Source organism: Eleginops maclovinus, chromosome 12 (genome assembly GCF_036324505.1).
Source record: "Eleginops maclovinus isolate JMC-PN-2008 ecotype Puerto Natales chromosome 12, JC_Emac_rtc_rv5, whole genome shotgun sequence".
Classification (NCBI taxonomy): Eukaryota; Metazoa; Chordata; class Actinopteri; order Perciformes; family Eleginopidae; genus Eleginops; species Eleginops maclovinus.
This window is the reverse complement of record NC_086360.1, coordinates 10,284,162-10,302,176: the sequence shown is the minus strand read 5'-3', so window position 1 is coordinate 10,302,176 and position 18,015 is coordinate 10,284,162. Positions and strand designations below refer to the sequence as shown.

Genomic DNA, 18,015 nt, shown 5'->3' with positions numbered 1-18,015 from the left:
TTTTTAGCAGTTGGGAAAAGGGTCACATAATGCACAAACTTTTGTTCGTGTTCTGTTTTGTTTCATGGGATTTGCATTAAAATTCCCTTTCACATTCATGAGGATTTAAGGACTGTTTTTTAAAATGTTGAACTATATGATTTAAAGAGAACTTAGGTTGTGTTTCACAGAAAGCGAAACAGATGACATTTCAGATATTTTTTCATAACAACTTAAAGTCCCTTTTCTTTTGTGTTAAAGGTCTAACACTAAAGCCATAGCTTTAAATGTCTTTCACTATCATTATTAAACTCCCCACACCTACAAAGTGGCAACAGATAGACTTAAAGTAAAGGTTTCCATGAAATCAATGACACTTTAATTTGTATTGATCACTTAAAAAGCATCTCTAACAGCAGAACTGCATTGTCTCAGTCTCTATGCATTGTGAGAGTAACGCACTTTGGCGACTAGGTGCATTAACTGTAATTACCAGATAGAGCAGGGTCAACTGGAAGTGGGCTGGTCAAGATGAAGGAGGACTTAAAGGAGGAAAGAGTGTTATTTCACCTCCATTATCATCAGTCTTTAGTGATAATGATGTGCAAGAGTGAAGGTTTTTGAGCATTTTTGAATTTGAGTTCTCTTTATCTTTTTTTTTTTACTTGTGTAAGCCTTTCCAGAGAATGTGAATTTTTGAAGTTTTAACCCGGGTAGATATAAAGCAATAAAACTGGTTTTAGGGCATGTTTACACATAAAGGCCTAACTTTTTGCCTTACCCCCAATGTTGCTGTTGTGAAAGCCTCTTAAAAGGTGTTCATCGCACAATTAACAAAGGTTAGGCATTTGTTAAGATGAAGTTTAGAAAGGTTATCGCAGATAATCAAAAGCAGCATCGAGTGAAGACAAATTGTAGTTGATAATAAATTATCAAAGTAAATCAGTCTGATGTATGACTGCAATTTTCATCAAGACACCCAAATATATAATGAAAAGTAAACCTCAGACTGATCTGATGTTAAACTATGCTGCATGGAAACTTAACACTAGAAAGCAATTTGCATTATGCTTCCTGTACCTCACCCTTACATACATTCCTCCTCAAAGACCTGACAATAGTGATTGGTCATTTGTTGCATCATGAACAGCTCAGATGTGTGAATGTCACATGCGCATGTGTGTGTGTGTGTGTGTGTGTGTGTGTGTGTGTGTGTGTGTGTGTGTGTGTGTGTGTGTGTGTGTGTGTGTGTGTGTGTGTGTGTGTGTGTGTGTGTGACTGCTCTGTCCTGCAGCCCCTGCCCTTCCTTTACGCGCAGCTGTCTGTGATCTGCACAAACAATGAGCGACCAGCACACTGCCACAATAAAAACAAACTGTACCACATGCTAAAGCTATTAGACTCATCCAATGGGCCCCAGTGGACAGCTTGATGGCTGGTATGACAACAATGTATGACGTGAGTCGTCCGCTCACTGTGGAGGTGCACAGAGGTTCACATGAGGGCAAAATCTTTATTTAATGTGCTGGATGTTGGGAAACAACCTGTATTAAGGTGGGTCCTTTTCACAACTGAAAAACAATGCTTGTATAACCCATTGGCCTTCACTCAATTCACTCTGTGATGTAAGTCATTGCCATTAGATACATTGGGAATATCTTGTGAAAAGCCAAAAGACATTATCTGAAATCTCAATCAAATGTTTTAACAACTTTTTTTGTTATTAATTTACATAAGTTTACTAGTGATGTCTTTAAGAAGATTAAAAGCAATGATTACAAAAGCAGTTAACCAAATTGATTAAAAAACAAGGCCTATGCATTTTGCAAATAAAGGATGACATCTACTTTGCATTGCTTTTTCTTATGGTTTCTGCACATTTAATCCAAATATGATCTCAGCTTGGGTACTTGGTAGATCCTCTGCAGCCTTTTGTATGAGCAGTATAACAGCAAATAATATATGGTAGGAACTGTTGAATTTACATGAAATCGATTGAAATCATGCTACAATCATTTTGGTATCCTAAAATACCAGACTGATGATGACTCATCTGATTAAAGGCCATGGAAACGTGATGATCGTGATGGTGCAGATAGTATTTGTTTTTGATTGTTGAAATCCTAATAATCCTCATAGCTTACCTAAATAAGTAACCCCCCCCCCCCCCCGCCAACACACATATACTCATGTATAATGCAAATGCATGCACATATTTATTTTATCTGCTCTGTTGCTTTTATACAGTATATTCTTATGTTTGTGTTTTGTTTGAGCCCCCAATTTAAAAAGCACAAACGGATAGAGCCTGCCAATTACCTGCAGTTCATGATTTTCTTCAGCTCTAAGTATTCCGTAATTCTTTATGTCGAGGTGCAGGCTAAATGTTCAGGATTCATACTCTTTTCTCCAATGATTGCATGTTACAAAACCGGCAGAAAGCCACCTAACAGGGATGACTGATGCTCTGCTTGGCATGTTGGCTGAAAGAAAATGTTTGGAGAAGGGTGGAGCAAGACCTAAACGCAACACCAAGGTCTTATCTTGTTTCTGTAGATGTTTTGCTAATGAAGTCTATGAGAATATTGTTAGATGTTTAAGATAAGAGTTGGGTCTGTGGCCAGTCTGTGTGAGAACAGGGCTTGACTGTGGTAACCTCCTTAAAACCTGCATTCCCAACAGATTTCCAGGGTAGCAAAAAGGGTATTTTTGCAGTTGCCAGTAGAAGTTAAAGTTAGCCAAAGGTGATGGATAATGGTTTAAACAGGAGATATAGGAAAGTTACCTACAGTATAAATAAACTGATAGGTATCCTAAAATGAATAAACACCTAAAACAGTTAGCTAAAAGCAACAGATAAACAGTTCAAGCAGATAGCTAAAAGTAACAAAACATTTGAAACCATTAGCTTAAAGCAACAGATAAACATCTGAAATTGTTACCTTAAAGCAACGGATACACATTTGAAATAGTTAGCTTAAAAGCAATGGATGAACAGTTGAAGCAGATAGCTAAACGTGTAGAGGAACACTGAACTAGTTAAAACATTTAAAAGTACCAAACTGTTTCAGTAGTTTAAAAATAATAAAAAGTTTAAATAGCTGAAAACTGATAAATGACTTGTTGTAATGAAAGTGGAAGCCTAGCAGTAATAGGCCTAAGCAAGCAAACATGACTGAGGTAAACATTGAGGATGTGTCCACCAAATGTTTGTTGAAAACCTTTTGTGTGATATGAGCAAAAAGATTTATGATTTTCAGAGGTAGTAACTGCTGAGGATGTGAAGAAGCAAATGAAAAATACAAGAAAACTGATACAGTCAGTGAATGTTTGCCTATGGGAGCTTGTTGCAGAATCAGTTTGACATTTAAAGACTCCCCATCGTCCAACATTCAACAGGCTGCATCTACTCTGAAGTCAAACCCATCTAGATTACAGTCCTGCAGCCAAGCTTTCAACAAACAAAGGAAATGGCACATTACACCATCCTTCTCTCTGAAAAGTTGTATTGGAGAGAAAAAAAACTCTCTCCAGTTATTTAACAAATGCAAGTTTATTTGAAGTACAGACAAGGAAAAATGAAGGGGTTTTTTTCAGGGCTTGCACTCCATATGACAGCAATTTGGGGGTATTGTGTATTTTGGCCCAAGCGTGTGGTCTATGATAGATGACAGGAGAGAAAATCACGAGCCGCTGGCTTGAGCACAGACACGCAAATTGCTTTCAGCTGATTGCTGTATTCTGCTTGATATTTATCAAGTGGATTACAGTATGCCTCTCTATTTACAGCCAGGAAGCAGCTGATCAAGTCCACTAAGGGAGGGGAAGTGAGCTGAAGTTTTTTTTTTCTGCCGGGTGAAAGTACAAACCCCTCGAGTGGCAAGTGAGCACTGTGGAATTAAGTGTATCCTCTGCATCTTGTTTGACGCACCACACCAAAAGAACCAACACGTAGAAACACAGATGTCTCAAGATTATCCCAAACCCACACAGATATTGGTTGATGATGAAACTGATTTTACAAAGAACCCATGTTATAGTGCAAGTTTACAAAGGTTAGTAGGCCTGCATGCTGATTTTCAACCTGCAATAACTAACTTTCTTTGGCATTGGCGACACTGGAAACAAGATATAAACACAACACTGACCCTAACTTAATTTGACACACCAAATAGTAGCTTATTTACACAACATGTCAACATTTTTGTCCATGTGATGAATGAGAGTCCTATATTAACTATCACTAAATAATTATAATAACTATAATTGTAAATTGAATCAAAACTTCAGGTATTAAACTGTTAATAATAAAATAATAACACATTTATAGATTTTCTTTTCTTATTTTGTTCTGCTTTTTTTTTATCATAATGGTAATAAAAGTGGTTTTAACTGGTTTATGTGTTGAGGGCAAAATCTTTCTTTACTTTGCTGGATGTTTGGAAAAAAACGGTGGGTGCTTTTGTCACAACTGAAAAACAATGCTTGTATAAGATATTTTTTATTTTGTAATGTGTGAAAAAATAAACTTTAAATAAAAATGGTTCGAACGTCACAATGTGTTGATGCTGCTTGGCATTGATTCATACACTTTCTGAACTCCAATAATTGTATAAACATCTTAATCATGTTTGTATTTCTGAAGCTCTACCCTAATGCTGTTATGCATGAAGTTCAGTGTTCTAATCATGAGGAGAACTCCTTTAACAATGGCTGTCTTCTATGGCTCAAGAGGAGTTTTCTAAATTCTAAGAAAACAACCATGACAAAATCATAATCGGTTTGGCTTTAAATTTATAACAGAAAGCCTCAGTTAATGGTGTGGAATTTGGGGCTTGCTACTGACGATTGGATTTCTTGACTGTCTTTTGTCAATCTGTTTCTCACTAGCCAAAAAGTTGGACATCCATTAGCAAGTTGCTGAACCTCTCCCAGCTTCAGGATCTCCAATCTCTTTCTGAATCTGACCTTTAACCTCCTTTTGTACAGTTTAATTTCACCCCACAACCTCCCAGAGGAGAATTTCTTTCATCTGCACATTATTATTATTTTTTACATGACAAAACAAGCATCTGTTTGAACATAGAAGTTTAATGCTCATTGGAAATAGTTGTGAAACTATAAGCAAAGACATGTAATATTAGCAATGGACAGAACTCAATGTTAGAGCAACAACATGACAATATCACACAAATGGTTCAATATCATGGGCAAAACATGTTAGTGTGATTTTGATTTAGCTCAGCTTGTTGCCTCTGATCAGGATCCAGGTCTTTACCTCCACTCTAGATATGTTTGAGGACTCGGGTCAGTGTCAAAGATCAACTACTTACCCAATCAGGTAACTAGCTCCAGAAGCAAAATTACCTTCTTCCGACCACTTGCACTCACCTGCAGTGACCTGGAGCAATCAGAGGTGAACAGGGCTCCTAATCATGGAAACCCCTTTAGGTCAGTACACGCACACCCCACACTCTGCACCACCCAGTCTCCTGCAAAACCACCTCCCCCAGACAAGGCCAACCCTGAGTTCAAGTGTTTCAACTGTCACATCAAATAGGCTCAAACGTGGAGATTTCTTGCGCAGGATGCATTGTTTGTTTAGTTTGATGCTAAGTGCAATATCCTGCCACTCTGTTGATCCGAGCAGAGCCGGGTAGTGAGGCCGTGTCAAGCAGAGGTGGCCTGTGCCGGGGCACGCTTGCACTCTGATCAGCCGGGGGAAGTGTGGAAGGTGGAACAGGAAACAGAGAGCTGGAAAGGATCTATAACCTGGAGCACAACCAGGTTTCCCTCACTGTTTATTTTGATAGGAGTGACCCTGGTCATGCAGCAGGAGTACGCGTGATAAAGCAGAGACTCCACATAGTGGCACATTATGAATTTTTATGGTAGCTTCTTGTCAAGTGACGTGGATGGATTTTCAGCTAGAAATGTTTGTGTTTTATGCACCCTTAACTTTTAAGGGCGTTTGAATCCGTGAGCACTTAAGATGTGGTGTGTGTGCAGAGTGGCTACATTACAGTGAGGGGACTCTGTGTTTTCCTATGGGGAACTGTGCCAAATCTCTGACAGCTGATGAATGTCTCGCTCTATGCTCTCAGACTATTTGCAGAGTGTAGTGGAGGACTGAGTAGAATATACAGTCTGAGCGATTGATAATAATGTACAATATAAAAGTGAAATAACACCAAAACACACTCTAACCAGTAGTGGGATATAACTAAGTACATTTACTTTTTGAATATTTGTTTTATGTTTTCATTCTTATGTTACACTACGTTTTGGAGTACATTTTTTTCTTTCCATGTCATTTATTTTGACAGCTTTAGTTATTTGCTACTTTGCGGAGTCACAATATTAATACAAAATATAATACATTTATGAAGTATTTGTATGGATTAAGCCACTTGGCAGAACATAATCAATAGTAGCTTCACCTTTACTAGCTGCATAATTGTTAATGCTTAGACATTACCATATCTATATCAATATACAGTACCTTTCAATGCTAAAACTTTTGTACTTTCACAAAAGTCAATTTTTGAATGAATAACTTTTACATGTAATTACGTATTTATACACAATGATGGTTCAACTTTATTTAAGCACTTATTTTACAATTGTCTGTAAATGATTAAGAAAAAGCCAATACAAGGAGGTGTTTTCTTATACCTCATGTAGGGTAGTGGTAGGTAAGAAATGGACCTAGCAACCAATCTATACATTGGTTTGCAGTCTATGTGTTAGCATGTCATCATGTTGTTGTTTTTTTCAATCAGTACGGACATGAGAGGGTGGAGTAGTTTTGATGAAACCCAATATAATAATAATAATAATAATAATAAATCACATTTATATAGCGCTTTTTACGGTACTCAAAGACGCTTTACATATTGCCCTATCAGAACTATGCAAACAGATCATTTATTAATGTATACTAGGGTTAAAAACAAAACAGAGGTTAAAACAAGAAGAAGATGGTGGGAGTTAGGTGGTGAAGGCTAGTGCAAAAAGGTGTGTTTTTGGTGCAGATTTGAAAGAAGAGAGGGTTGGGGAGACTTTGAGGTGGGAGGGAAGCGAATTCCATAGGGAGGGGGCAGCAACTGAGAAGGCCCGATCACCCCAGGTCCGGCGCTTTGTCCGGGGGACTTTGCAGTAGGTTGGCAGAGACGGACCTGAGGGATCGGGAGGGGGCATGGTGATGGAGGAGGTCAGCAAGGTAGTGGGGGGGGCTAAGTTGTTGAGGGCCTTGTAGGTGGTGAGTAAGATTTTGAAGTTGATTCGGTGTTTTATTGGAAGCCAATGAAGTTCACGGAGGACAGGTGTGATGTGTTCTCTGGAGCGGGTAGCGGTGAGGAGGCGTGCAGCAGAGTTCTGGACATATTGAAGTTTATTGAGGACTTTGGTGGTGGTGCCGTAGAGAAGACTGTTGCAATAGTCGAGCCTCGATGTAATGAATGTATGGATGAGTGTCTCTGCAGCGGTAGTTGACAGGTTGGGGCGGAGGCGGGCGATATTTCGGAGGTGGAAAAAGGCGGTTTTGGTAGTATGGTTGACATGGGGGAGGAAGAAAATGTACCAAAAGACTGTAAGATGAAAACAACACTTCAACCACTGTGGTAGCAACCTGTCGTTGACATGGCTGCTTCCTCTATGACAGGTTAACTAAGGTAATCAATAAAGTGAAGAGTAAGTCATTTTCACAGAGACTTCTTTAAAGGGACCTTATTATACTTTTTATGGGTTTTCCATTTCCTATAGAGTGTTATATGTTGTACATGTAAAAGATTTGCAAAGGCTAAAATCAAATAGTTCCCATCTTTAGTTTATTTCCGCGAATAAGTGACATCACTACGTAACACTCGTGCTTCTATTGGATAGCACTCCAACACATTGTATGCGATAGGCTAAGGGGAGGGACATCTCTAAACGGTTGACCAATCACAACAGAGCCGCCCAGGTAACCCATAACAGCAGACTGGGCTCTGGTTTCACTAAGAGATTGAAAAGAGGTGCTGCAGCACAGGCAGTATGAGAAAAATAAAGACCTTTTTGAAAATTAACAACTGTACACGTCACAGTAGAGTCACAAAATACAATTATAAAACCTGAAATTAGCACAATAGGGCCCCTTTAAAATTTGACTTCTCTTTTACAACCACTCAAGTCGCCCTCTGCTGACCATTAGAGAGAATGCAGGTTTAGGCACTTCATTGGCTTCACTTTTCAGAGGATGCAGCTTAGATAATCATCACGATAATATGACACTAATGGCATTTAAGAAATAAGTTACATAGTTATGCCGGAGAGCTAAAACAATGAATTAAATGTGTTTTTTAAGTGTGCTATACAAATACAATATATTATTACTATTAAAATGTGACAACAAGTTCCATAGGCAGGTAGACTGCAGGCTCAGATGAGTATTCTCTGTGGGTTTGTTACCTTTCACTTCACAAATTGTCATGTTATGCAGTGTTTAAGTAGAAAAATCCACCAGGGCAGCTTTAAGTACAGTTGAGTTAATGTTACATTCCCAGTTTCTTACAAGTGGACCACCAGCTGATTCCAGAGGAGGTCTGTAGTCTTTTACAATCAGCTTCTTCTAGAGGTTAACAAATGATATCTGGTCGGCTGTTTAAGGACCCACCACTGTGTGGTTATGACAGAAACCTGATCTGAGATAACACATGATGCCCATGCCTGTACGCCTATCGCCTCTCCGTCAGTTTGCTCGGCTTGTTCCACAACTGGACAGGAAGTCTGCTAATCTGTAACCAGAGCCGAGGGGAAGGAAGAAGTCAGGAACCAGCCTTCAGTGCTTTCACCAATCGTATTCATCACCAGAGCCGGGCCGAGGCTGGTTTAGAGCGGGAGCACGGCTTAACTAAACATTTCTCCATAAAATAAATGCTTCCAGGTTACTCCCAGTCCAGGTTCCACACAGAGGAGCATCTGATCTCAATTAGCAGGAGTGCTATAGAAAGCAGTGAGGCTCGGCCTGCAGCCTGAGCCAACAGCACCATGGCAACCAGCAGCACGTCAACGAGCCCTGCGCAGATACGAGTCCTTTTCAGGCCCTTTTAAGGCGGGAAATGATGATTCGATAATTAGTTCCTGATGCCTCTTATTCTTTTTCAAATCAATCATGTCTAGGAAACAGAATGCAATTAAAATACAGTGTGAAGATTCAGAGATTGGTTGGTAAACTCAATGTCTACTGAAGTGTGATGTATGGATGCCCTGTGTACACTAGGTTTTCCAGTGTAAAACTTAAATTCTGAACACTAGAAAGACCTTATGCAATGCAAAGACAAAAAACCCTTTCAGAATTGATGGTCCAGCTATTCCCAGTATTGAGCAGTGGGAAGAGTAAAGTAAGTCTGCTGAATTCAAGTGCTCCTCATTTACTCCTACTTCTGAGATTAAACGTTTTCAAAAAACACTGAGAGTTTGCTTTATACTATGTATAACGTTTTATTATTTCATCAATTCTTACAGCGACAACGCACAGTTAAAAAACATTAATCTAAAGGTGCAACTGTGGGTCAAAAGGAACATTTGAAACGTTTGTCCCTTCACCAAATGTAAACAAAATATGTCTACACTTTCAGTTAGTGCAAGCAATATAGACAAGTTGTTGAAAATAAACCTTATCACCGATTTTGTGGTTTGCGTTTAAGCAAGATGGATCATCTGCTGAGGTTAAGTAAAGAACTTTTTGGAATACCTTTTTTTTTTTTTTTCAACATTTAATCTAATAAAAAACTAAGTCTGTCACATACTGTATGTGTCTTTAGACAGAGCTGAGTTGAGGTCTGCAAAGTTTAAAATATTAGCGGAACATGTTGTGGTCAGATTTAACTTAACACCACATGGAAAAGCTATTCTTAAAATTGTTACAGTATGCAGGAAATTACTCCAACAGACAAACATCTTACATAGGTTTGGCTCACATAATGTCTCCAGAGGTATCAAAGATCAAAACCTGGCAACTGAACTGCACTGTTTGGTTCATGTTTTGTTTCTGTTTTTTTCCCCCCATATGGCTGGACTTGACTGCTTACCCCTGCAGGTGAGCTTCTATGCTTCGATAAGAATAACTGAGAAAGATAATATGCCAGTAAACGAAAATGGTGGAAATGTAATCAAATGTTTAACTTAAGTAAAAGCAGTAATTCCACAGTTTGCACATTCTGTTATAATCAAAAGTGCTCTTTTCAAAAATGTTCAAGCATTAAAATAAGTGCACAAATTTAACTATAGCCAGAAAATAAGTCAAAACTTATTCAAATTTCCCAGTTTGGGATAAATAAAGTATTTCTGATTTTGATTCTGAAAGGAAGACTGGCATTTTCAAAACTTCCACAACGGCTACTAAATTGACCTCTTGGTGAAGTATTTATCCCTAACTCTTTTCATGGATTACTGTACCTTAATAAGTAGATCCAAAATGTTAACAGATTATTTTCTTGTCTGAATATCCAGCACAGACATGTATGAGGGTCAATTTAATAAAACTCAGTAGATTGTTTATGAATTCAATTTCATATTGAATGGGTTTCTTCTAACAAGGAAAGCATGGGGTGACTTATTTATTTGCCAGCAGGTGGAGATAAAGCACTTCCTAATGCACCCTATCGTGTATCCCTTCACTGTAAGGATGTCATTGACACATTAAAAAAGACATGTTCATAATTTAAAAACAGAAGTTTGTAAAGCCTAAAAGGTTTAAAATACAACCCTGAGAACAATTGCTCAACAGTTATTGTTCAAAATGATCAAATCCAAATTATTTGGAGCCAGTTACAGTGGACTTTCTTACAAATATAATGCAGACTAAAAAGAGGAAATAGAGGAAACTGTGTTGCCGCCCATTCTCTATGGATGATGTTATAAAGCCCGTATAGAGGCCAGAGGGCTTTTATGTAGAGAGAAGCATTGTAACGATTCACACGTGGGAATCATGAAAGGTGAGTCCTCAGATTATTAAACACCTGCTGGATGATATTGATGTTTTCACACCAAGATAATATAAGTTATTATTTTTTATAGAGTTTTCCATCTTGATCTGTTTCATCAACCTTTTGCTGCTGGAGAGCTCATCATGTACTGGGGACTCTATTGTTGGTAAGCAGTTTATCGTTATTTAGAAGAGGGTTGAGGTTAATACTGTATTGTATTCGTTTTTCTCATTTTCTTATAAAGCTTGAAGTACAAAACTGAGATACTGTATATTTCTTCCCATGTCACGTTCAGTTGCATGTAAGCTGGTGCTATAAACATGTTTCAGTTTTAAAACAAGATGCATCTTTTTGTTACATTTCCAGGTCCAGTTACAATTTCTTAAGGTCTTAAGTGTGACCTTTACTTTAAATGTGCCTTTGTTAATCCTTTGGTGCAGTGTTACTTTACTGTAATGCTGGAAATAATAAAAGGTAATACATATATATTTGTTATAAGTGCCACTCTGATCCCTCCTCTTATTCACAGTTAAATAAGGAAGAACATCTGCTGTGGCTAATTATCTTATTGAACTTCTGCAAGTATAAAGGGAGGACAGGAAGCCTGCAGAGGGTCTTAAAGATATGGGGGACAGGAAATGAAGTGCTAATTTAGTTTCAGTGAAGAAGCAAAAAAGCAATATGCACCTCTTTTTAACCTTCATTTATCCTGGACCTACTTTCACAGGTCACACCATTAGGCCATTAGTTTTATGAGGAAGCATAAACAAGTATATTTCTGTGTCTGTCTCTCGTTTCTGTGTTGTTCAAACTCAAAACACTATCTGAAGTATTAGTCATTTAGTTCAGCAAGGCCTACAAACTAAGATATATTCATTCTCAGAGAGTAAGATGATTTCTTTCTTCGGTTTCAGTGAATCCCTGTTGTGACTACCCCTGTCAGAACTCAGGAGTGTGTGTGAGATTTGGTACAAATCGCTACGAATGTGACTGCACTCGAACTGGCTTTTATGGAGTCAACTGCACTGTTGGTGAGTATTGCTAAGTTTTGCATTTGAGACATAAATCTGCATGTCAACATCTGGATGTGGTTTATTTGAAAAAACACAGTGGATTTCTTTTCAACCTTTTCAAGTAGCGATTTCAAGCTCCCCTGTTACCTCCATTGCACACATATATCCCCAATCCATCAATTGTTGTGCTGGTGGTAATGTCAATTTAGAAACTTAAGAAAAACAAGCATAAAGGAAGTGCTCAATGTCGAGTAGATAAAGGAATATTAGTACTGCAATTATGGTATGTGTTTATTTTGGTTTTCAGTCCTTCAGAAATTCATAAAGCCTTAAGTTGTAAATATATATAAGTTTGTTATTCAATACATTGTACTTCAGATGCCCTGCAGGTCTTTTCCAGAACAGTCCCATAGACGACTGTAACCCTCTACCACATTATAGAGCTAAAAAACATTAAGAAAGAGTCATTTTTGAGGGATGTTTTACCACCTGATAATAAAAAAAATGTTCTCAATAAAGCCTAAGTCATCTATAAAGCATTAATACATTATTTAGTAAGATGACTCCCAACCCCTTACACAGAATGCTTAATTTGAAATGTGACAAAGATAACTTTTGCTTGATCTTTGTGTGTAGCGGAGCTTTGGACCAGAGTTCGTCTCATGCTGAAGCCGAGGCCTACGGCGGTTCACTTCTTCCTCACACACTTCCACTGGTTCTGGGACCTCGTAAACAACTCTTTCCTGCGAGACACGTTAATGAGATTAGTGCTGACTGGTAGGTGAAAAGTGTCATGGTAAAGATAAAGAACCACAGTAGATAAATCAATGGATGTTGATTGCAGCTAACATTTTTCCTCAGCATTTTATTGAGTTATACTCTGGTATTTAAATTATGAACAGACAATGTTAATATTGTCCCATTCTCCCAAAGTCAGAAGCAACCTTATTCCAAGCCCTCCAACCTACAATACTAAATATGAATACCTCAGCTGGGAGTCTTATTCCAACATGTCCTACTACACCCGTCTCCTCCCTCCTGTACCTAAAGACTGCCCGTTGCCGATGGGAACTAAAGGTGAGACCTGAAAAACTACACACAGTCGGCTGAGCTCTGCGAAAATCTTTAAACATCACTTTCACTACAGGTAAACCTCAGCTTCCTGATCCCAAAGTGTTGGCCGAGAGCTTTTTTAAGAGAAAGACATTCAGGCCAGACCCTCAGGGAACCAACGTGATGTTTGCTTTCATGGCGCAACACTTCACTCACCAGTTCTTCAAGACAAACCAGGAAGTAAAAGGTGGCTTCACCAAGGCTTTAGGACATGGGGTGAGATTAAACTCACATTCTGTGTTAATCACCATATGACTCTTTCATTATTTCTTGGTGTTGAAAATATTAACAGATGTATGTATTTCCCTCTTCCCAGGTAGATGCGAGCAATATCTATGGAGACAACCTTATGCGACAGCTTCACCTACGGCTTCATGAAGATGGAAAGCTGAAATATCAGGTAATAAAAACATTTATGACATTTTGAGAGTGCACTTTTTTGCTGTGAGATAGATGAGAAGATTAGTACTACTCAAATGTCTGGGAGGGGTATTAATATTCTCCTCTAACTCTGAACAAGGCAAATAACATGAATTGCCAAAACGTAATTTTGCAGTCATATCATTTGAGGAACTGTAAAACTATTTAAATTAGTATATCAAATGTTTATACATGCATATCTAAAGATCAGCTTAAGAACGTTTACTTCCTGTGTCATGATAATTACTGAGAATGTGGTCATACAATTTCCAGTTAGCAGTGATAATTATATAGTGGTTAAAGAGAGATAACACTCAAAGGCACATGACGCCTTTAACTTGTGATGGGGTTTGATAGGAAACTTCCTCAAACACTATTTATCAAAAGCTAAACACTTTTTCCACCAGCAAGTATTCTCAATTCTGTAATGACATGCACAAAAAAAATTACTTTATTAAGAAATATGCAATTAAATAATGTTTAAACAACCCAGAATGAAGACTTCTCTCTCATATGTGGACTTCTTTTTGTGTTTGTTACAGTTAGTAAACGGTGAGATGTACCCCCCCACAGTATCAGAGGTCCCTGTGCACATGGTGTACCCTGAAGACTTCCCTCCAGAGAAGCGTCTGGTAACTGGTCAGGAAGTGTTTGGCCTCCTGCCGGGACTCACCATGTACGCCACCGTATGGCTGAGGGAGCACAACCGAGTCTGTGACGTCCTGAAGGTAGAACATCCCACCTGGGACGATGAGCAGCTCTTTCAAACCACTAGACTCATCATCATTGGTGAGCATTACAAGTGCAAACTTTTGCAGTTTAATTCTCAAACAGGTGTCAGCTGCCACACATCCTCTCTCTCTGCGACTGTGATTGTAATAAATATGTGAAATTATTCATATAAATACATTTTGACAGTTTTTTGCCATTACATTGCACAATCAACATTTACTTCATATTCATAAGTAAAAGAATGTTCTCAAGTAAGCTAGTCAACATAATCATACAATGGAAATGTCTATATCAACATTTATTACAATTGCAATACAATTACATGTTTCCCGAAATAGTTGTTGCCCCACACATTTCTGTCAATAGGCTAATCTATTTGTTGGCAAATTGTTTAAACACAGTAAAAGTTCAAATGTCCATCTTTATGCTTCTTAAAATAAGTTTGCCTCAGTGTGTGAAATCAAGTGATGATGTTTTATCCCAAAGGAGAGACAATCAACATCATAATAGAAGAGTATGTGCAGCACCTGAGTGGCTACCTTCTGGATCTGAAGTTCGATCCCAGTCTGCTCTTCAACGCGCAGTTCCAGTACAACAACCGCATCGCTCTGGAGTTCTGCCACATCTACCACTGGCACCCGCTGATGCCTGACAGCTTCCTCATCGACGGCGATGACATCCCATACTCTCAGTTTATGTACAACACATCCCTACTCATGCACTACGGGGTGGAGAAGTTGGTGGATGCCTTCTCCAAACAACCTGCGGGACAGGTAGATAAACACCCTCCACTGACTGTTACAGGAATCTACTGCTATCTGCATAACACTTTTTAGTTCAAGTTTAAACTGGTGAAAAGTACTATAACTAAAGCACTGTAGTACAATTTTACGGTATTTTTAATTTACTCATTTTTTACATTTAATGTTTACTACATTTCAGAGGAAAATATATTTAGTTTTACTCCATTCATACATCCCTCAGTTATAGTTAGTAGTTACTTTGCTGTTATACAATGGATATGCTGTAAAACAAGTTGAGCCGGTTCTTCATGATCGGTCTTTGAGTCTTGTCTGAAATGTTTGCTTGATTAAATGTCATCACCTGTATTTAAAACCCCTTTGTCAAATGCCAAAAAATGACATGTGTACCTATACAGTATATACCTATAGTAACTTTAGCATAAACCCAGGAATAAGAATTGAGCATATTATTCTCAACCCTTTGCATGACTCCTTTGTTATCATAAATAAATGTTACAGGGTGTTTTATGTAGACCAGGAATGTTGAAAGATGTGACACAGGACATGTACTTTTAACTACTAGATCCTTTTGTTCTCAATTCATCCACATCAAAGTGAACTTCCCGTTTCAAACACTTCCTAAAACTAAGTAAGAGACAATCTTCACAGATATCTTTCATCAGTATCATGTGCACGCAACACTTTATTTCTGTTAAATGAGATGAATAAGTGTTAAATGTTGTAGCCTGCCAAGCTGAACAAAACCGCAGCACAGCACTAGACAGCTGGGAAACTCCTTTGTGCCTGTAGCCATTAGGCTGCACAACAAGGGGTTAACCATGTGACTCACTGACAATAACCCGGACTGCACATAAAGCCTGCGCTTTAGCACTTTTGCACAGTAACTTTGACATGCACTCTCTTTCTGAACACATACATGTGTATATTTTTAACAATAGTCTCGTTACTTATCTGTATATATTCATTTTTTTAGTTTTTAGAATTTTATATTTTTAAATGTGTGTTTCATATCCCTGTGTAAACCTCCCACAGGGATTAATAAAGGTACATCTTATCTTATCTTATCTTATCTTATCTTATCTTATCTTATCTTATCTTATGTGGTCTGGCTGATGGTATAACTAACAACTCAGATGTAGTAAAGTAACTTTTGTCTGCATTTCAGATAGGCGGAGGCCATAACTCACATGTTGTTGTGCTTCGAGTGGCAGAAATGGTCATCAGAGAGTCTCGAGCAACTCGTGTGCAGCCCTTTAATGAATACAGGAAGAAGTTTAACTTAAAGCCATACACCTCTTTTTATGAATTTACTGGTAAGCAGGAATATTATTGCAAGTACAAATTGCTTCTGAAACTTTTTGAGCCACCCCTCTGCCCACTTTATTTTAATCTCTTTTTTGTCTTTAATCTGTCGACATCACACTGAGAGCAGGCAAAACTTATTGAAGTTTTCATAGATGTCCTTTTCTTAGCCACTTCCCAATAATTGCAAGTTGTTTTAGGGGGAAACTGGGGTAGAGTTGTTTTGCAGTCAAAATGTAACAACTGATGATATCTCAAATGCACGCTATGTGTAGTGCTTGTTCACTGCGGTGTTTGAGCTAACTTTCTGACAACATAGGTTACCATGTTGATTATTAGCATGTTTACCATTTTTGTTGAGCTGGTTAGCATGCCAACATTTCCTAATCAGCACTAAAAAGTATAGAAAATGTGGCAGAGGACTATGGTAATGTCAGTCATTTTGCAGATATTTGAGTATTAGCTAAACTAAAGTACATATTGAACTGATAGGGCTGGATAACAGCTGTTTTATTTTTCCAAACAGATGACATTGAAATGGCTGAAGGTTTAGAAGAGCTATATGGTGACATTGATGCTCTGGAACTCTACCCTGGTGTCCTGCTTGAGAAAACACGTCCTAACAGTCTATTTGGGGAGAGCATGGTGGAGATGGGGGCTCCCTTCTCCCTGAAAGGCCTGCTTGGAAACCCCATCTGCTCCCCTGAGTACTGGAAGCCCAGCACATTTGGGGGAGAGACAGGCTTCAATATCGTCAAAACTTCCACCTTGAAGAAATTGGTGTGCCTAAACACCAAGTGGTGTCCATACGTGGACTTCCATGTTCCAAGAAATGATGAGGAGGTGAAACCAAGGAAATCAACTACTGAACTTTAATCAATTCATCTCAATCAGTTTATTTCTATGCTGACTGATTTTTCTCTTTATTGGTTTCAATCCTGCCTGCAGAGAAAGAAATACTCTGAATCCAAGCAGGTCTACCTCCTGAAAACACAGCTGAAAAATTCCAAAGTGTCTGGAGCAGTAACAATTATTTGCAGTATCTTTAAAACATTTTTTTATTTAGTAATGGTTTTTTTTCCCTTAATCCCTTTTCTTTCAGTGAGGGTATTAGATCACCATATCTTCTTCAAAAACAAATAAACCTAATATAAATGTACACATTACTTGCTCAAAGAAGAAAGTTTATTCAATGTATGTTAAATTGCCAAAAACAAAATTAAAACATATTTTACAAAATATAATAAATAATCTGCAGACATTGTTGTATTTGTTGGAAACACAATTCATTTTGGTTAAATTGACATGAATGTTATTAATCTGTATCAAAATAAATTGTGAATTTTCTCAATAAAGTGACTATTTAGATACTCTCCACTGAGGCATTTGGGGTTTGAGTGCAAAGCACTTCTGGCTGAGCAGCTGATCATTAACACCTCTTCATCTCTTTTTATTTTTTTTAGATGTTTTGAGTCTACGCATGTGCTTTATAAATACGTTTTACTGAATTATATTTCAGCTAATTGTAACATATAAGCATGCTAACATGCTTAATTGATGGTAAACTGATGCTTACCATCAGCATGTTAGCATGCTGACATTAGCATCTAGCTTGTGCTAGGCAGTCTCACATAGGCACCACTGTATAATTGCTAGAGAATCTTAGTCTTGCTACTTTTCATGCAGTTGTTCAGTGAGTTCCTACACAATTTAAATATAGAGAAA

General features: G+C 38.1%; 1 protein-coding gene and 1 long non-coding RNA gene across 2 annotated transcripts; one reads left to right on the top strand and one right to left on the bottom strand.

Annotated features, from left to right (window-relative positions):
- Window positions 1-10,877: 10,877 nt before the first annotated feature.
- Window positions 10,878-17,551, top strand: ptgs1 (prostaglandin-endoperoxide synthase 1). Its single transcript, XM_063897721.1, has 11 exons — window positions 10,878-10,955; window positions 11,038-11,112; window positions 11,861-11,977; window positions 12,596-12,736; window positions 12,893-13,036; window positions 13,107-13,288; window positions 13,389-13,472; window positions 14,035-14,281; window positions 14,711-14,997; window positions 16,154-16,301; window positions 16,817-17,551. The coding sequence occupies exons 1-11, from the start codon at window positions 10,949-10,951 to the stop codon at window positions 17,164-17,166; spliced, it is 1,782 nt and encodes a 593-aa protein (XP_063753791.1). The 5' UTR covers window positions 10,878-10,948; the 3' UTR covers window positions 17,167-17,551.
- LOC134873841 (uncharacterized) lies at window positions 12,021-16,226 on the bottom strand. Its single transcript, XR_010166989.1, has 2 exons — window positions 14,764-16,226; window positions 12,021-14,359 (listed from the first exon to the last, which is right to left on the bottom strand). It is a non-coding gene; the product is annotated as an uncharacterized LOC134873841 (long non-coding RNA).
- Window positions 17,552-18,015: the final 464 nt, after the last annotated feature.

What these genes read in the sequence shown, in the direction of transcription:
- ptgs1 (XM_063897721.1), top strand. An exon ending in TACTGGGGACTCTATTGTTG is followed by an intron (nt 11,113 to 11,860) that starts GTAAGCAGTTTA and finishes CTTCGGTTTCAG; the next exon opens with TGAATCCCTGTTGTGACTAC. An exon ending in GTTGCCGATGGGAACTAAAG is followed by an intron (nt 13,037 to 13,106) that starts GTGAGACCTGAA and finishes CTTTCACTACAG; the next exon opens with GTAAACCTCAGCTTCCTGAT.